We start from the raw sequence: 20,470 nt of genomic DNA, 5'->3' as shown, positions 1-20,470 counted from the left end.
CCCGCTCTGCTCCCAGCGAAGCCAGGAGGAGAGCCACCCACACCCACGCCTGAGTGATGGTGGCACTCAGCGGCCAGGGACCAACAACCCACATGCATCCCACATGAGGGTGAGGACTGGACTACAGACGTCTGAGAAAAGGCTACATGGGGCTCCTTCACGGGAATGAGGGGAGGGGCTGGGCTGGCAGGTCAGGACGGGCCGAGGCCACGGGGTGGCCGGGACTCTAGGACTCCTCGCCCATCTGGAGCAGGGAGTTGATGGCTGCATCCCTGTCCCCTCGCTGGGCTTCTAGCACAGAGCGGATCACCTCCCGGTCCATGTTGGGGAACATGTCCTGGATGGCTCTCAGGTCCTCCTCGCTGCAGCGGGGCGGGGCACTCACGGCTGCTGGGGGCAGGGCCACGGGCACCACACCGGGGCTGCACACCGCCGGCACACCTGCAAGCACAGGACACAGTTTGGGGAACACGTGGCAGCACCAGCGCCTACGCTGAGCACTGGCCCTACGAGCAAAGATGTGCACCCCCTGCCCGCAGCCCCACGCACAAGTCCACTGCCTGCAGCCCCCCTCCCCAGCAGGTGCACACTCCACGCTGCCAGCTCAGAGCCCCCACGAGCTGCTCGCGCTGCAGTCCCGTCATACTCCCGGATGACACCACAGAGGCCAACGTTTACTGACCGAAGGCCATAAAACGATTCTCCGTCAGAGAAGGAACAGCACACGGGTCAGGAGGCCCTAACCATCTCATGTGAGCTGGCGACTGCGGGGCAGGCCGTGTCCCAGATGAGTCCCTCCAATGCCAACAAGCACGTGAAACCCCAGAGTGAGGCGCGCACCTGGAGCGTTTCCTATCACAGGCCAAGGTGGTGAGACGCCAAGAGCCCGACTCTCCAGCTGACTGTCTGCAGGGTGGGTGGAATCACGGGGCAGAACAGCAGCACGAAGGCTCTCCCACACCGGGCGGCGCCTTCCACCATCCGGTGGGCACGGCCTCCATGCCACCCATGCACCACTCAGCACAGACAGATCCCTCCGCACACCCCAGGGTTAAGTCCCCTGTGGGACGCCCACCTGTTGGAGGGCAGCACCTGCTGGCAGGCCCCCTCCACGGAAGCAGGGTCCCGCAGACACACACCCCTCATCACACATGTGTATACGCATGACACACACACACACATGCACGCACACATACCCCAATACTGCAGATCACACGTGCATGCCCACAGGCACAGCACACACTGCAGATCACATGCGTGCACATACATGTACATGCACGCACACACCAGTACTGCACATCATACATGTGCACACACCAATGCTGCAGGTCGCACACGTGCACACGCACGCACACGCCAGTACTGCACATCATACATGTGCACACACCAATGCTGCAGGTCACACACGTGCACACACACACGCACACGCCAGTACTGCACATCATACGTGTACACACACCAATGCTGCAGGTCGCACACGTGCACACGCACGCACACGCCAGTACTGCACATCATACATGTGCACACACCAATGCTGCAGGTCACACACGTGCACACACACGCACACGCCAGTACTGCACATCATACATGTGCACACACCAATGCTGCAGGTCGCACACGTGCACACGCACGCACACATCATGGAATGCACACGTGTACACACACGTCCGCACACCCCTCGACAAGATTAGGAACCTAAGTTATTCACAGCGGAGAAGACTGAAACACAAGCTCCGTGCAGACACAGGCGGCAGGCGCAAGTCCCTGTTCCTAGGAGCCGGCAGGCGGCTCGGCCTCGAGGTCCAAGCAGAAGCTCCTTCCTCTCCTTGGTCACTTCCTGCGAGTAGGTGACTGTCCCAAAGCTTACAAATGTCCATCAAAAAAGAAGTTCAAAATCTCCATTTATGCAGAAGTCTGGCCTTTCCCAGAATACACATCTTAGGACAAACTTTAAAGGCATNCTTGGTCACTTCCTGCGAGTAGGTGACTGTCCCAAAGCTTACAAATGTCCATCAAAAAAGAAGTTCAAAATCTCCATTTATGCAGAAGTCTGGCCTTTCCCAGAATACACATCTTAGGATGTTCCTTACCAAAGAGCTAAGGAACGAGAAAAACATGTCTCCTGGGAGAGTGGACCTTCTGTTACCCCAACACATTCTGGTGCCGGGATGCCGTGGCTGCGGTGGGCCCCCGAAAGATGTGTGAGTGAGACCCCTTCTGGAAACCGGGGGAGAGCCAGGCCGTCCGGAGCACGGTCCTGATGAAAGGGGTGCCTGGGCCACAGGCACAGACCCCCAGGAGGGGCCTGGCCCTGGGGGCTGTGGGGGCCGAGGCTGGGCCATGCAGCAGAAGGGGCAGCTCTGCCTCAGCCTCTAGGGAGTGTGGCCCCACACACACCGATTCTGGACTTCAGCCTCCAGAAGGGACAGCAGACCTTCCTGCCGCTTTAAGCCGCCCCAGGGCACTCACCCCTTCAGTGAACCCCATAAGGTGCCTGTCCCTCCTCAAACCTCCAAGGTGGGTGGTCAGACCAGGGTCTCACACAGACCATGCAACGGCTGCAGGAAAGGGGCAGGCAGGGGCCCCACGGAGAACCCAGGAGAGCCCCCCTGAGGCCAGGGAGGTGCCCAGCTGCTGGCCGGCTCCAGCAGGAGGGAGTGTCCTCCCCACTCGCTGTGCTTCCCAGGCGAAGAACGTCCCCTCGGTTTTCCCAAGTTTCCAGGTCTCTCCTAAGGTTCCCTCTTCCCACTTAGGAAGACATTCTGTAATTCTGTGGGCGCATCCTGGCTGCTCTGGGGCTCCTGGGTCACCGGGGCCACCTCCTACTCACTGTCCCGACAAGGGCTCACCTTCCCCCTTGTCTGCTGGACAGCACCCTGTGGGAACTGGAGTCCACGGCTCTCCCCTCAAGTCCTGAACACGTGTGGGCACCCTGGAGGCGGGTGCAGCCTCCCAGCCCCACCCCCTTCCTTGTGGGGCTGTGTCTAGGCTCCGGGGTGAAGGTCAGCCCAAGGCGACACCCTGGCCCGGCACCAGCCGCAACTGCACCATGAGGCCGCCTCTCTTCGCTGGCTGGGTGCAAACCCCATGGCACCCCACGTCACCCCAGCCCCGAGGCAGCAAATGGCTCCCGCCCCCCAGGCAGAGACCACAAGGCCCGGGGCTCCTCCGCCTCCCTCCTCTCGGGGATCACAGTCCTGCAGGGCCTGTCTACTGATGCCCGAACACAGCTCCCGCCTCGTCCACTCTGCGCGGTGTCATGGCTGTTTGCGGCAGGGACCGGTTGAGGCCAGTTACCGTCGCAGCCAGGGCAGAAGTAAACCGATGGCTGACGTTAATGTCTGAAAATTCAAAGGCACGAAACCAACCCAAGTGCTGCCACAAACGGCTACTTGACAAAGACGAATAAACACAACAGAACAGGGACGTCAGGGCACACAGCTCGCTTCACCCCACAGGGCAGGACCTTTCCCGAGGATAACTCACATGCTAACTCATTCAGAGATTATGTTTCTGCACCTCCGTAAAAGTTCAACTTGCCAACAGTCTGGTAGAAAAAATTCTATATCCTACAGACATATAAAGAATTCAAGCCTAAGGCCGGACCCTCGTGTTTGGCAAGGTCCCTGTGAGTCACACGCAGACCAGACTTAGCCTCCACGCTGCTCTGCGAGCCGCTGAGGACCGCGCCGGGGAGGGAGAGCGGCACACACCTGTGATGGGCACGTAGCCGACGCCCTGCTGGTACACGGTGGGCATCAGGACCACGGGCTGAGGTGGCACCATCACAGCGGCTGGCAGCGACTGGAACACACAGAAAACGATCACGGGGTCACAGGAGAACACAGCACACACGGTAACGGGCACCCCAACGCTGCCCTGGTGGAAGGCCCTGTCACAGAGCCAAGGCCGACTGACACGGGATCAGAAGGGAACGTGGTCCCGGGACGCAGATGAGTCCTTCCAGGACCCGCACCTGTAATGCTTCCCAACTGCCTCTAGAACGCTACCCACTCAGTTAACACAGTCGGGGTTATGCGTCCACGTGAAACCATCGGTTGCATAATGAAACGTTTATGAGTAAAATCACGCTGATGCTGCTGGCACTTGCTTTCAAACAGTCCAGGGCTAAAGAGGGGGAACGAAGCTCTGTCGGGCTGGGACACCTGCAGGGAACTTCCTCCAGGCAGTTAAAACAGCAGGGACACTGCCACCACCTTGCTGACACAAAGGTCCCAGACTCCCACTGACCCCAACAGCAGCAGGCTGCGGACCATGGACGTGGCATGAGCCAGGGGACCTGAGGGCCAGAGGGCTANATCATACATGTGCACACACCAATGCTGCAGGTCGCACACGTGCACACGCACGCACACATCATGGAATGCACACGTGTACACACACGTCCGCACACCCCTCGACAAGATTAGGAACCTAAGTTATTCACAGCGGAGAAGACTGAAACACAAGCTCCGTGCAGACACAGGCGGCAGGCGCAAGTCCCTGTTCCTAGGAGCCGGCAGGCGGCTCGGCCTCGAGGTCCAAGCAGAAGCTCCTTCCTCTCCTTGGTCACTTCCTGCGAGTAGGTGACTGTCCCAAAGCTTACAAATGTCCATCAAAAAAGAAGTTCAAAATCTCCATTTATGCAGAAGTCTGGCCTTTCCCAGAATACACATCTTAGGATGTTCCTTACCAAAGAGCTAAGGAACGAGAAAAACATGTCTCCTGGGAGAGTGGACCTTCTGTTACCCCAACACATTCTGGTGCCGGGATGCCGTGGCTGCGGTGGGCCCCCGAAAGATGTGTGAGTGAGACCCCTTCTGGAAACCGGGGGAGAGCCAGGCCGTCCGGAGCACGGTCCTGATGAAAGGGGTGCCTGGGCCACAGGCACAGACCCCCAGGAGGGGCCTGGCCCTGGGGGCTGTGGGGGCCGAGGCTGGGCCATGCAGCAGAAGGGGCAGCTCTGCCTCAGCCTCTAGGGAGTGTGGCCCCACACACACCGATTCTGGACTTCAGCCTCCAGAAGGGACAGCAGACCTTCCTGCCGCTTTAAGCCGCCCCAGGGCACTCACCCCTTCAGTGAACCCCATAAGGTGCCTGTCCCTCCTCAAACCTCCAAGGTGGGTGGTCAGACCAGGGTCTCACACAGACCATGCAACGGCTGCAGGAAAGGGGCAGGCAGGGGCCCCACGGAGAACCCAGGAGAGCCCCCCTGAGGCCAGGGAGGTGCCCAGCTGCTGGCCGGCTCCAGCAGGAGGGAGTGTCCTCCCCACTCGCTGTGCTTCCCAGGCGAAGAACGTCCCCTCGGTTTTCCCAAGTTTCCAGGTCTCTCCTAAGGTTCCCTCTTCCCACTTAGGAAGACATTCTGTAATTCTGTGGGCGCATCCTGGCTGCTCTGGGGCTCCTGGGTCACCGGGGCCACCTCCTACTCACTGTCCCGACAAGGGCTCACCCTTTCCCCCTTGTCTGCTGGACAGCACCCTGTGGGAACTGGAGTCCACGGCTCTCCCCTCAAGTCCTGAACACGTGTGGGCACCCTGGAGGCGGGTGCAGCCTCCCAGCCCCACCCCCTTCCTTGTGGGGCTGTGTCTAGGCTCCGGGGTGAAGGTCAGCCCAAGGCGACACCCTGGCCCGGCACCAGCCGCAACTGCACCATGAGGCCGCCTCTCTTCGCTGGCTGGGTGCAAACCCCATGGCACCCCACGTCACCCCAGCCCCGAGGCAGCAAATGGCTCCCGCCCCCCAGGCAGAGACCACAAGGCCCGGGGCTCCTCCGCCTCCCTCCTCTCGGGGATCACAGTCCTGCAGGGCCTGTCTACTGATGCCCGAACACAGCTCCCGCCTCGTCCACTCTGCGCGGTGTCATGGCTGTTTGCGGCAGGGACCGGTTGAGGCCAGTTACCGTCGCAGCCAGGGCAGAAGTAAACCGATGGCTGACGTTAATGTCTGAAAATTCAAAGGCACGAAACCAACCCAAGTGCTGCCACAAACGGCTACTTGACAAAGACGAATAAACACAACAGAACAGGGACGTCAGGGCACACAGCTCGCTTCACCCCACAGGGCAGGACCTTTCCCGAGGATAACTCACATGCTAACTCATTCAGAGATTATGTTTCTGCACCTCCGTAAAAGTTCAACTTGCCAACAGTCTGGTAGAAAAAATTCTATATCCTACAGACATATAAAGAATTCAAGCCTAAGGCCGGACCCTCGTGTTTGGCAAGGTCCCTGTGAGTCACACGCAGACCAGACTTAGCCTCCACGCTGCTCTGCGAGCCGCTGAGGACCGCGCCGGGGAGGGAGAGCGGCACACACCTGTGATGGGCACGTAGCCGACGCCCTGCTGGTACACGGTGGGCATCAGGACCACGGGCTGAGGTGGCACCATCACAGCGGCTGGCAGCGACTGGAACACACAGAAAACGATCACGGGGTCACAGGAGAACACAGCACACACGGTAACGGGCACCCCAACGCTGCCCTGGTGGAAGGCCCTGTCACAGAGCCAAGGCCGACTGACACGGGATCAGAAGGGAACGTGGTCCCGGGAAGCAGATGAGTCCTTTCAGGACCCACACCTGTAATGCTTCCCAACTGCCTCTAGAACGCTACCCACTCAGTTAACACAGTCGGGGTTATGCGTCCACGTGAAACCATCGGTTGCATAATGAAACGTTTATGAGTAAAATCACGCTGATGCTGCTGGCACTTGCTTTCAAACAGTCCAGGGCTAAAGAGGGGGAACGAAGCTCTGTCGGGCTGGGACACCTGCAGGGAACTTCCTCCAGGCAGTTAAAACAGCAGGGACACTGCCACCACCTTGCTGACACAAAGGTCCCAGACTCCCACTGACCCCAACAGCAGCAGGCTGCGGACCATGGACGTGGCATGAGCCAGGGGACCGGAGGGCCAGAGGGCTAGCAGCTGCTCCCTTAAACTCTGTGTGGTCCTGAGACCCCTCCCTACCATGCGGCTGCCGCTCAGCCCGCCCTCCCCCGTCCTCACCGTGTAGGACATGACCAGGTTGATCATGCCCTCCTTGTCGTCGCCCTGCCGGCCACTCAGGCTGTACCACTCGTCCTCCACCTTGCCCTGCCTCAGGGACTCGGGAATGGTGACGTGTGTCCAGGCGATGCGGTCATCCATAGAGAAGGCCCGCTGAGAGAGACACAGGGGGGCACAGGTGCCACGGCCACTCAAGGCCCCACCTTCTGCCCTGAGGCCCCGCCCACCACTCCCAGCCTGAGGAACCCTCCCCACCTCCTCCAAGAGTCCTCCCCCAACTCCCACCCTATAGTCTGGCCCTGCTCCCTGGTCTCCATGAGGCCAGGAGGGCCTCCATCGGCATCTGTACAGGCGTGGTCTGGCCTCTGCCCACCCTCTCGGGATCCCTTCCAAGTCCACGGCCTTCTGGGCAGCACAGATACAGGGCAGGAGGCCCACTCCCTGCTAAGCAGGCCCTCTCTTCTACGGCCCTGTGCTGAGCAAAGGGAGAGAAGTAGGAGAGAGGAACCTAGAAGGAGAGAGAGAGAGCGGGGGGACCGCCTCCAGGCCCTGCTGCCCAACCGCCAGCCTTCTGGCCACTCATCCTGCCAACCAAGCCCCTGGGGCTCCCTAGCTGCGCCATGGAGGGCTGGGCTGCCCCACACAGGTGCTCAAAGGACCAGGCTCAGGAAGAGCCCCACTGCACCTAGCTGACACTCCCAGGGACACTTGGGGGGCTGGCAACTCCCCCAAGAACCCCATTTCATCCAGCGTGGGGTCAGACCCACTTTACATCCAGTCTGGTTGTGAGAGTCGGCCTCCGTTGTGCCTTTAGTTTGGGGATATGTTTGGGGCCTGGGGAAGGGGGTACAGTCCACACTGTCTCCTGAGAGTGCACGGTGTCCCTGTTCCTGGTGATGCTGTTTCTGAATGTAACTAATGAGGGAATCTGCATGGGACTGTGTAGTTTTCACTGCTGCTGGGGACACCAGGACAGGACACCAGTCATGAAGCAATGACATGCTCTGTGTCTGGGCACGCCTGCAGCTCCCAGACAGCCTCAGTGGCAGGGCAGCTGTCGTTCTGGTGCGGCTACGCGGCCTGCACCCACTGGGCCCGGGACGGGTGGGCGGCCCTCTCACCTCGTCGAAGATCTCCAGGTAGAAGGAGTCCACGCCCGGGGGCACCGTGCACTGGATGACTTTATTCCAGCGAGGATTCTTGGCGCCGTTGTGGGCGGTGGGCGTCTCGTACACCGCGTAGCCCAGGCGCAGTCGGCAGTACGGGTCCATGCGGGTCATGCCATAATTCTTCGCCAACTTGGCCTGAAATACAGCCAACGTTACCGAATGAGCAGCCGCCGTCAGAGGGAAAGACACAGGCTCACCTGAGCTGTCCTCCCCCTTCGACTCATCAATCCTGGCGTTTGCCAGGGAATAGGATGTGGCCACAACGGTGCTCCTGGGCACCAGGCGCAGGTCACTGCTCAGGTCGAGGGAGCCCCTGCGCCACACGGGGCAGGTCTTCTCTAGTGTCGCCTCAGAAGAGGCTGCAGAGGGGGGGTCACAGGCAGGCTGTCCTGGGCCAGAGCCAAGAGCTCCACAGAACATGGGGCTCGAGACCCAGCCTGGACCAATGGGCTCACGAGTTCAGGGCACCTGGTCCAGCCACCGCCTGGCTCCCCTTTCTGTTCTGTCTGCCGCCGTGGGTCACGAGTCCCAAGGAGCCTAACCTTCAGCCAGACAGGCTGCCTTCACAGGGGAAGAAAGCACGGGGACTGATGAAGAGAGAAGGCTCTGGCTGCCCACCAGCAAACACCCTTCCAAGCGGATCACACGCCGGAATATGAAACCGAAAACCACACAGACACCTGGGTATGACAGTGCCACCGCAGCCCAGGACAGGAGGAGTGCAGCGCGCTGCTGCCCACTGGCACCGGCAACGCCAGGCCTGCACGCATCCACCAAGAGGGGCGCACCGGCAGGCGTGGGTGTGACGGAGCGCCACGCCCAACAGAGGAGCCTCTCAGAGCTCAGTGACGAGAACACAGCCCAGTGGAACATGGGCGAAGACCCACAGGAGAAACATGATGGCTCCACGCCGTCAGCTGTCACAGAGATGCGAGGTAAAACCCCAACGAGGCCAAACCAAACCAACCCTGTTTGGACCACGTGAATCACCGGCACCCCACGCACAAAGAAGCAGACGATACACCTACTGGAAACCCAGAAAGAGGCCCCATGGCCGTGGCGTGGAGGCAGGAAGGGGAGAGGCAAGCCAGGGGCGCAACCGCAGGGCGCTCCATGGGCGGGAACCACCAGGGACACACCCGGGGAGGGAGGCCAAGAAGCACGGTGGGGCCCCTGGAGACTGCGGTGGAAAGGCTTATCACAAAGGAAGTGGGAAGCCACGGGCCACTCCGAGAGGCCAGGCAGGCAAAATGGAGCTGGGAGGACAGTGTGGAGGGTGCAGACCAGCTGCTCGTGTGGGCGCATGAAGGGCGGACTTCCGGAAACATGTGAGCATCTGAGGTGGCCTCCTCAGCCCCGAGAGTGTGGCCAGGTGTCTGGGATACAGTCCCCTTAAAACCCACAGGATTTGCGAGGCCCGACTGTGACTCTGTCTGCCTCCCAATGACTCCCCTTTCCTCTTGGTTTTACAGAAAGCTGTGGTGACTAAAACCACTTTAGATCCTAACGGTGCCTTTGGATTTCTTTGGGGTCCGTTCAGCCGCCAGGGCTTCCCTTCAGGCCCCCACCTTCCCTGCAGCCGTGGGGGCTGGGAGAGGTGTCTGCGTGAAGAAGCAGTGTCCAGCACCCAGCACACAAACACATGCATCGCTCACGAGTTATTTTTGCTGCTTCTGGTAGAAGCCAGGGTAATCGGTATCTTTCACTTACATCGTTCTTCGTGTTTCAAGAATTAATCAGAAAAAGCACCTGTCCACACAAAATGTGGAAGCAGCCGCAGCCCACACACCAGCCCGCACGCGGGGCCGCCCCCTTCCCCCAGCGGACCCCGGGGGGCCCGACACCCACCTGCACCACGGTGATGCTGAGGCGGCCCACGGTGCCCACCGCCCCTCCGTACTGCAGCTGCTGGGCCGCCTGTGCGTCCAGCTGCACCTGCTGCTGTGTGGCCGTGGGCGTGATGCGGAGGAAATCCTGCGGGAGCTCGCCGACGTACACCTTCGGGGAGAGCACATGCGTCAGTGGGGCGGGAGCTCGGCCACTTCATCTACAAAGCGAGGGGCCCACGGGATCGAGGGTCTCCAGCCCGAGTGCCTCGAACCACCAGGCTGCCCCCCGGCAAGGAGCCCTCTCTCTCAGCAAACACGAAAACGCACCCCGGGCCCCCGCTCCGGCCACTGACAGCAGGTTCTCATGCTCAAAGGGGCGCCCTGACAGTCTCTCGGGCCGTGTTCAGGTGTCACACGCCCTGTGCCTACGTGTCCGCGATCGGCTTTCCCTGCAGCCACTGGGACAAGCTAGGCCTGTGAGCTGCAAGGCCCTGGTCAAACCGAGCAGTGAGACGACATCGGAAGCTTGGATTTCCGGCTGTAAGGAAAACGCCCAACAGCCCAGAAGATACCACGAAGCCCCAAACACCTGCCCCTTCTGCCTCTTGCCGAACCCCTTGTCCACATGGCTGCCTGGCCTCGCAGAGATGGGGCTGGGGACAGGTCGAGTGGTGGACTGCGCAGAGACCCCATGGGTTGCCAGAAGCCAGTTTTCCAGGAAGAAGCAGCGGCTAATGCAGGAGTCGGCCGCCACACGTGGCAGTGGCCCCAGCCGAGGCTTCGCCTGCAGAGATGAGCAGAGCAAGGCCCCGCCAGGTGTTCGACGTCCGGACAGCCTGCACTCTGCTCTCTCCCAGGCAGGGTGGTTCAAGGTGTAGAGGGTCACAGTGTAAGGACTGTCCAGATAAAGAGACAGCTGGCGCAGCCCCGGGGCCACAGATCCCCAGGGGAGGGAGCAGCAGAGCTACAGTGCAGGGCCCGCTGCTGCCTGCAGGGGTCCCGGGCCCTCCTCAGCCACTCTAAGGGGACGTTACAAGGGATTCTGGCCGAGAGCCTTGAAGGAGTGTTATTTCCAGTAAATCTCAGAAGGAAAACCCCCAGGTGTCACAGTGAGCTGTGGCAAACTGCATTTACCGACAGCGGCCACTAGGGACCACTTCAGATGTTCATGCACCAAGTATCCTAAGGCCTCTATTGCTGGGGTTCCGGACTTCCAGATGACACAGATCCCGCAGGATTCCAGAAGGTTCCGCACCTGCTGAGCTCACAGCCACCACTGGGAAAGCATTTCTCCCCAGGCGCCTTGTGCTGTTTCATTTCAAACGGCCCTCGTAAGGTCTAGGTTTCTGTCCTCTGTGTCCCCACCTCAGGCCTGGAGATCATCCAAACCAGGCGCCCAAACCGGTGGAAACCCACTCAAGACCCTGGGCTCGGGAGCTCTCCCCAGCCACTCCCACCTCGGTCGGGACTTGTCAGCCTGGCGCTCCAACTGCTTCTCTCTGTAAAGCAAGAGCACCCTCCTCCTGGCCGTACCCCACACCAGGCCCTCTCAGGCGCCTGGTGAGGACAGCATCTCACAGCTTCCCCGCATCAGGAGCGAGCAGCCCCGGTGGGCCCGCAGGGGCCCCGAGTACTCATTACAGACGGAGGGAAGCAGCAGCGCCCGGGAGGCCCAGGGTTGCCAGGTGAGGAGGGCACTGCCTCCCAAGGGGTCTCGCAGGCGCCCTTCCCCAGGAGTGCCACACAGCTCACCAGCAGGGCCCAGGGCTTGCCCTGGAAAGAAGGCCGCGCGCCCTCCTGGACGGCGGAGATGCTGCAGCTGGCCTGGTGGCTATCAGACCAACGTCAATTGCCAGTTGCTGCGGGCAAACGGGAACCACACTCCCAGCCAGAGCTCTTCCCAGCGGACACGGGGCCGGATGCTGCCTTGCCAACCGGCCATGGGCCCCCAGAGTCTGCCTGCAGAGGCCATGGCGAGCCCTGCCTGCTCCCGCAATTGCAATCCGGCAGACACAGACTCATGCTAACCAAATTCAAAAGAAGAGCGCACACAGACCAAATTCTCATTTATTCTGAAAAATAACCGCTCACCCCATACCACATACTACAGCTCTGAGAATCCCGCAGGGAACGGGCCGTGCCCTTGGGGGGCACACTGGGGTGGGGATGGCCACGCACGTGTCTGCAGTGACAGTGGTGACATGGAGTGCTCAGGCATGGGGACCATTATTTCTATTTCCCATCATCCCATCACCAGAATGGAACTTGCAGAACCACATTTCCTTTCTACTATACTCATCTGGGTTTCTTAAAGGAGAATACACTCCTTTTTAATGGAGGGGGAGGAATAAAACTGCATCAAAAGGCGAGAGATCAGGGCACCTGGGTCGCTCAGTTGGTTGAAAGTATGACTCTTGATTTCGGCTCAGGTCATGATCTCAGGGTCCTGGGATTGAGCCCCATGACGGGCTCCATGCTCAGTGGGGAGTCTGCTTGAGATTCTCTCTCTCCCTCTGCCCTTCCCCCTGCGTTTGCGTGTGCAGTCTCCTATGAGTAAATCTTTAAAAAAAAAAAAAATAGGTCAAGCATCTAGTGTTCTTTTTCAAGTAGGTTTTAACTATAAAACCATAAACATGAAACAAGGATTTTTATGATATAAATTAACAGTGCAAACAGAGCATGGGAAGGGACAGAAGTTGAGTCCCCTGGCCAACACCAGCACTGACACGTTGGCAGATGCCAGGGTCCTGAAAAGCCGTGAGGAGGACACCATGCCCTGGGGGCTTCTTGCCACTTAAGGGACAGGCTACAAAATCCCTGACTGGCAGTCCTCAGATGGCCAAGGTCCTTGGTCCCAGAGAGCAGGCCACTAAGGGTCTATGGCAGCTCCATGCCTCGTGGGGTCTGGGCAGGAACCTGAGGACAGAAGGACAGTGAGGCAAACAAGGGGCATCCAAATAAAGCCTGGACTGAGCAGTCACACACCAAAGATAGGTCTCTGATTGTGACAGATGCACCCTGAGGACCTCACACAAGGTGGAAATACGGTGGGGCTCTCTGTGCTGTTTACAACCGTCTTGGGACGCTAACGTGAAGTCTGTCAGAAAAAATGTCGACTTAACTAAAAAATAAAGGAGGAAACAGCACTTCGCTTCTTACGAAACACCCAGCTCTTGGCTATGCAAGCAGCACCCCGCTGGCCCAGGAGCCACCAGACAGGTGTGCCCGCCGCTCCAACTGTGGGAGAGCCCGTCCGCACGAGCAGAGGCCCACACCTGAGGTCAGCAGTGCTGACAAAACCAGTCCACGCGTCGGACGGTACAGACGAGTCCGGGCGCCGACACGAACCCAACGGCTTCACAGACCAGCCGGGGAAGGTGGACATGAGCACTTGTGTTACTGGCGTAGACAAGTTCAGGACTAACCCTGAAACATGCTTTTCCCATGTGACGAAGGAGACGTCTGAACGGCCACATCAAAATGCATGCTTTACCCTGGCTCAAAGACTGGAGAATAGAGAGAATGATTAATCTTGATCATAGATAAATAATGGGCATCTTAAACTGTCACTTGGCTCATGCTTACAACATGGATATACTGAGTCCAAAACGGACTGTCAGCCGTGCACCAGCCGGGGCAGGTGGCCCTCTGGGCCTGTTGTCACTGTCCCCACAAGCAGCGTCTTCCCCATCACTCCTCGCTGCCCCACACAATCTGCACTCTTCAGCTAACGCAGGGCTACACTCAAGCTCTTAGGGGCACCTGGGTGGCTCGGTCGGTGAAGCACCTGCCTTTGGCTCAGGTCATGATCTCGGGGTCCTGGGGTCGAGCCCCACATTGGGCTCCCTGCTTCTCCCTCTGCGCCTCCAAACTGTGTGCGTCTGCATGCACACACTCTCTAATAAACAAAATCTTTAAAAGAAAAAGTAATAAAGTTTTTAAGTTAAAAGTTAGGTTAAAAACTGAAGACCAATTAACGCTTTGTATCTGTATTTCTTGAGCAACCATCACTGTATTTACCTATAAATTATAATGTGTCAAATTATGCACACAAATCAGCAATTTATGTAAATACAGTACCAACATAATCAAGAATTTAAAAATTCACTCAGCTGTTATTTTTCCAGTAAAACACATAGAAAATTTTCTTAGAAAATATTTTTAGAGAACTTTTAACTTTTGTTTGACACGTGAAAATACTTTTTAGCCTCCTGTTCTTTTCGGTGCCCTGACATAGTGATGGGGTGGTGCCCTCCTGTGGCACAAAAACTAACAAGAGAACGGCGGCCACAAGGCAGAGCCCTCGTGTCTGTGTGCCCCACCAAATCAAAGGCCACGTGACGCCCAACGAAACGATGCTGTGAGGAGCAAGAGCCCAGGGCAGACCGCCAGCTACCGTGAGGCCTTGCGGTCGCTCTGCCTCGTCTGGGAACCTGCCCTGTCTTCTGGGGCCGGCATCACCCATGAGAGCGCAGGTGCTCAGGGCTCCAGAGCCCCCACCACGGTCCCAACACAAGTGCCTCCTTGGTCCACAGCTAATCACTTGGCTCTCGGTCCACATCACTTGCACTGGCACCACAGCCAAAAGGGACAAGAGACACACAGAAGCCCATGTGGCCACGAGCTGCAGAGGGCCTGAGGGCCAGGCGGTGAAGTCGGCAGCTCACAGCACAAACAGCGTCAACCCTGGGGACGGTATCTGGTGGGCCAGGAGCCCCGAAGCTCCCTGGCGTCACAGGGGCCCACCCTGCCAAAGGCCCTGCAAAGGCACACCTGCCCCTAGAGTGACCGGGGCCACAGCTCAGCGGGCGCACCATCTGCCCAGGAGGAATGGCTCGTTCCCCAAGGGACCGCATGAGGGGCGGCTCTGCTCTCCAGCCAGGCTGCCGACACAACCCTCGCTGTACAAGCTGTACTAAGCCCAGGAGCCGGGCGCGCCGGGCCCCCCGTCTGGCACCCCCAGCCCGACTGCAGGCTGCGACAGCCGGGGGCCAGTCGGGCGAGAGAGGCGGTGTGGGGGCGGGGCACAGGCTGCGAACCAGACAGGGCTGCCGAGGGGAGCACCCCAGCACTCTGGCCGGAGCGCCTGCAGGGTGCGGCCACTTCAAATGGGATGGGGGCGAAGGCCGTGGAGGGGTCTGAGGGAAGGAAGGGCCTGCTCCGTCTGACATCTGGAGCAGCCCAGGGCGAGGAGCGGCAGAACCCACGGATCTGGCATTCAGGGAGCGGGCTGGCAGGAGGCGGGGAGTCACCATCGTGTTGGGGACCAGAAGCCAGGGTCCCTGAGAGAGAGAGGACACACAGAAAAGAGGAGGAACAGCTGGTGGAAGGAGGTCCAAGTGGAGACAGGGCCTCAGAGCAAGAAGAGGCTGCTGTCACTCGGCCCACAGGGGGTGGCCGTTTCCAGAGGGCCCGAGAACTCACCCGGGGAGCTTCCAGACACCTGAGAAGAGCTGCTGCTGTGCCCTGCTCGAGCGCCCTCCGCCGCTGCGCATCGCCGCCTGCGGTCCCCAGAGCCTCCAGGGGCCTTGCTGCCATCAACCGACCCAGCCGCCCTCCTGGGGGCCACAGCCCCGAGCTACCAGCCCCCCAGCTCCCACTGCCCTGCAGGTGTTGAAGCAGAACGGGAGGGGGCATGCGGACCGGCGAACGGTACGCGCAGAACTGCAGGCAAAGACGGCCACGAGGAAGAGCCAGGTTTCTGCAGAAATGAAAACTAAGTCCTCGACCCAGCAGTTCACCTGTTCAGGTATTTCCCACAGGCCACGCTGGGACAAGCGCTCCACACACATGGATTCAGTCCATCCTCGTACAGACGCGAGAGAGGTTTACACGCGAGGCCCACGAGGGAGCTGTCAGTCAGGGACAGCGGTGGTGACCCAGGAGGGGGGCGATGAGGGCGCGGTAATGCAACAGAGACACAGAGCTGGGAAGGGGCAGGAGTGTCAACCGCGGGACAAACACGGCACAGTAAGATCCTCTCGTGCAGGGCGGGGACGGCGGTCACATGAGCGCCACGCATGCAAAAAGGAGTTGGAGAAGGGGCGCTCCCAGACAGAGACTGGGAGAGTCTGACACCAAAGCAAACTCAAAAGGACAAACTGAAAGCAAAAGCACACCGGTCCCCTGGTGTGAGGGGCAGGGAAGGGTGCAGCGCCGGGGCTGGGAAGGGCCCCCAAGACCACACAGCCATCAGGAGGAGTGCAAACACAGCGGCTGACCTGACACTGAGTCTGCACGGCACAGTCGCTACCATACACACCAAGAGAATGGAAGTCTGCGCATTTTCCAGACCAGGACAGAACGAAGAACTGAATTTGAGAAACTATTTAATCGCCCCAAAGAATGCAGGGAAAGACTCGGAAACAGAAAGGGGCAAATACGAGCACAGAAGACAATGGCGGAAGGAAACGTGTGTGCACGACTACGTACAATGACTTAACATGTTCCAGCTAAGAGACAAAGACGCTTCTTAGATCTGACTTTTTCAAGATCTAGCAACATGCTGCTGGCGATAAACCAACCTTAGACAGAAAGACGTGTCGTCAAAGAACGAAGACACAAACACAAAGCAGATATTCCCACACTTGCGTCGGACCAAGTAAAAAAGGCTCCGTGCAGCCGGCGAGGCCACCGCACCCCGAAAGGATCTGACGGACAGAAAACACGGCAGTGCCAACCCTGGAAGTACCCGCACTCAGCTCGGACAGGCCCGAGGGAGAGGCTGGGGCTCTCTGCCAGCGGGGCAGACCCGGGCCAGCCGGCAGGGCGAGCGGGCAGGCCACGGCGGGCAGGGTGTGTGCATGAAGCCCACGGGCTCACTGCAGTGCCTGAGAAAGGAAACACTGCCACACGCAAGCTTAAAGAGAAAGCCAAGTCTTCCCTCCCAGTACTGGAAATCGACGGGCAAGAGCTGAGCATTTCCTGACCTCTCCTGCACAGCTGCCTTTCTGGACAAGCAGACAGCAGGCTATCTGCAAAGCCATCTTTGCAAACAGTCCCAGTTAAGAAACACAAAACAAGCCATAAAATACAAATATCACCCTTTGCCATCCCTAAAGAAGTCACTGATCCAGTAATAATTATCAATACCTGGACGTTATTATTTACATTTACCACTTATTCGTATTATCTGTATGTTTATACATCTATCTATATTTATACACAAGTAAGAAGGTTCTTACTACGTCATCTGTCAAAAACAGTCATTGTCAACAAGGCAGACGAGGACCTGGACCGCCTCAGGTCACCCGAGTGTCGCCCAGCAGACCATCTGGGGTCAGGAGGCTCTGAAAAGGCACCATGAGGAGGAGGGCTCTGCACTCGGCCTAAACCCACTGACCATCAGCATGTCCAAGAGGAGGATGGAGCGGTCTTGCTCAGCCTGAGCTCGGGGGGCCCACCCACACATCTGTGAGGGAGGCTGGAAAGGCTCCCGCTGCCTCTGACTGCGCCTCGACTGCCATCCCCACAGGCTGACAGGCACCATGTGGTTTAAAGCAGCGTGTCCTACAAACTCCCTGAGTTCTAACAAGGAAGGCAGAGGCCCATCAGGTGCTTGTGAACGGTCCGTGGACTGGACAGAAAAAGGATGTTGTCACAAGAATACTAGCAATGTGCAAAGTGGGGCCAACAGCACAGGCCTGGGGCACGGCTCAGTGGCGACTGAGGAAAGGAACTAGCCCGAAGAGACAGATGCCTGAGAGCCATCTGAGCCCCATCGAGGGGAGCAGCCAGCACTGCCCCACCCTCGGCCACCTCCCCCAGCCCCTCAGGCTTCCAAGCACAAGGACACAGGAAACACCCCATCTCCCCTACCAGGCAGACTCCCCTTCCTCCTTCACGCCCCAAGGACGCTGCCTGCCACTCTTCTGTGGCGAGTGGGAGGCGGTGGTCAGACTTCAGAGTACGGCCCACACGCATGTAAGTCCAGGTTCTGGGCTCCCTGGAGCCCCGGTGGAGATGTGTGCCCTGCACAGGGATGCGGCCCACAGGCTCCAGGCTAATGCTCAAGAGAGCTGCCCAGCCACCCACCACCCAGGAACTGAGCCCCGCCCATGCTCCTTCACCACCACCTGCTGGGATGGCTGAGCACCCCGCCTCGTCCTGTGCCCACACAGCACCCAGCGCCCAGTTGAGCCGGGGCACCCTGCTATAGGAAGAGGCCCACCAGACTTGAACAACTGCAACACAGTCCTTACAAGGATTGCTGAGCCCAGAGGGGAGCAGGGAGCACTGAAGAGGCTGTGTGCCAGGCAAAAAGCTTTCTAAAAAAATTAACACTGTAGTGACCAGATAAAACTCAAGCACCCAGTCCTGCCTGCAGGCCTTTCATCTGGAAAAGCACCCTGGCCATGCCTGCTGCTCGCACTGGCACAGGCACCCACCCTCTCTGGCCTTGCGGCAGCCCGCCCACCCTCTCTTCCTTCAGGCCCATCTGCGCTCCAGCCCTAGCCCCTCCCCCACAGGCCAACCCCAGCCACACCCGCTCCTCCTTCAAGTGTCAGGTTAAGCGCCATCTCCCCCCAAGAACCTTACCCACCTCAACCACGGCCCGTGACAGGCCACCTTCACATCTAAGTCTTGAGTTAAGACCCACAGCTCTGGGGCACCTGGCGGGCTCAGTCGGTTGAGCATCTGACTCTTGGTTTCAGTTCAGGTCATGATCCTGGGGTCATGGGATCAAGCCCCTCCGACTTGGTGCTCAGTACAGAGTCTGCTTGTCTCTCTCCCTCTGCTCCTCCCCTGCTTGCATGCTCTTCTCTCTCTCACATAAATAAAATCTTAAAAAAAAAAAAAAAAAGAAGGCGGCGGCGGCCCACAGCTCTGAGCACGCAGCTCACCAGCTCACAGGCTGTCTCCCATGCTGCACTGGAAGATCCTGACAGCGGGCACCACACCTGGGTGTTCACCATAATGTGCTGACCCAGATACCATGACCAATAACACTGGCTGAGGAAGAAGTCACACGTCCTGTGCTGGCACTCAAGACCCCAGCCACAGACAACACCTTCCTGGAGCCCCAGCAGCTCCAGCCCAGACCTGACATTACTACGTGTTTACGGGTCACGGAGGGCACCCCTAAAACAGGCCTGCCGCGCAGGTACTGCACACCCGCCCACACGTGTAAGCCCGCAGCACTGTCACCCGTGCAGGAAACACCATACGGAGTTTGACTGACTGGCAGCACTGGGACAGCACGGGCCCCACGTGGGTGAACACTCTTGGGCACTTCGGCGCCCTCACTCCCGAGTGTAGGGGCTTCAGCTTTATGCTGTCACAGAACTGAGTGTTCCCCTGGGAACGGAACGAGCTGAGCTCTCTGGAGTGCTCCCTTCACACCAGACACTGCACCCAGCAGTGTGTGTGTTTACTCTCAGTCCCACACCACCAGGGAAGTCCCGCACAAGGGCACTGGGTTCCCAGGAGGCTGAGGACACATGACAGGCCAGGGAGGGGGCTGTCCTGCCAGACCATTAAGCCCACTGCTCCTGGGCGGGGGTGTGGGAGGTCAAAGAGGAGCCGCTAGTCCGGTTCCCTTGCTCTCCGATCGGCCAGTTGCATAAACATAAGAAACTGCTGGCGGCAAACCCGCTGTAATTCGCTGCGCAGACGGAGTGGTGGAAGCCACAGTTGTTCAGAACGCTCCCCACTGGCTCCGGGACCTGCCCACACCCCAGTCCGACAGGAACTGTGGGTCAGATCCCCTTCAAAGCTCTCAGAAAGAGCACCTGTGCCCGAAGGGGAGTTCTGACAAAACCTGGGTCTTCCTTCCCACCTCAGAGAAAGCGTTCTGTGAAAAGATCTTCCTCCAGTGCTCTCACAAGGTCCCTGCACGTCCAGCGTGAAGGCTGAGAAGCCCTGGGAACTGGGAGCTCCCCGTCAGCAGCTGACTTCGAGATCACAGCAGAGGAACCTTTTTTCCTGCTCAAAAGGACCAAAACGGTCCCCTGCTGTGCATCTCGAGCCGCTGTCGATAAAAACTTCAGGTTTGTGACTTCAGTGTTGCCCCTGAAGCAGTGTGAATGGGCTGCTGGGGGGCCACCTTACCCCCGCGCCACCCTCAGCCAGTCTACACTCGCTCTCCAGTGCTGGGGACCACACAGGAGCCTTCCGAGCGAAAACTGGGAAGGGCACTCCCAGGTCCTCGGTTCCCGCCCTCTCATTTGCAACTGAAAAAACTGACGGTGTGACAGGTGGCCCCTAACTGGGGACGCAGCTGGGCTAGTGAGCCTTACTCTGCCGGGAGAAGGACGGACCATCTGGGGTTCAGGGTCCTCCGCTCTACAGAGACACTCGGGGGGGGGCTGCTCCATGTGAGGACCATCCCGGGCACAGGGGACCCTCCTCGGTCCGGGGAACCCACCCGGGGTGCGGGGCCTCCTCCGTCCGGGGCCCCCGCCGCGCCGCCGCCCCGCCCGGAGCCCGCCGTCGGGCCCTCCCCGGAGGCTCCGGAGCCCACGC

At 59.2% G+C, this 20,470-nt stretch overlaps 1 protein-coding gene across 1 annotated transcript in view; it reads right to left on the bottom strand.

The window, feature by feature from the left end:
- Positions 1-6: 6 nt before the first annotated feature.
- TOLLIP (toll interacting protein) overlaps positions 7-20,470 on the bottom strand; it is a 29,354-nt gene continuing 8,890 nt past the window's right edge. The window contains exons 2-6 of the mRNA XM_019800572.2: positions 10,026-10,218; positions 8,130-8,312; positions 7,009-7,161; positions 6,319-6,409; positions 7-441 (exon numbers count right to left, since the gene is read on the bottom strand). Of these exons, the coding sequence (XP_019656131.1) occupies positions 227-441; positions 6,319-6,409; positions 7,009-7,161; positions 8,130-8,312; positions 10,026-10,218 (835 nt within the window). The 3' untranslated portion in view covers positions 7-226. The remainder of the gene's footprint in view (positions 442-6,318; positions 6,410-7,008; positions 7,162-8,129; positions 8,313-10,025; positions 10,219-20,470) is intronic.

The sequence above is a fragment of the Ailuropoda melanoleuca genome, chromosome 16, assembly GCF_002007445.2.
Source record: "Ailuropoda melanoleuca isolate Jingjing chromosome 16, ASM200744v2, whole genome shotgun sequence".
NCBI lineage: Eukaryota > Metazoa > Chordata > Mammalia > Carnivora > Ursidae > Ailuropoda > Ailuropoda melanoleuca.
Note: the sequence above shows the minus strand (reverse complement) of the source record. Positions and strands in the feature narration are given on the sequence as shown.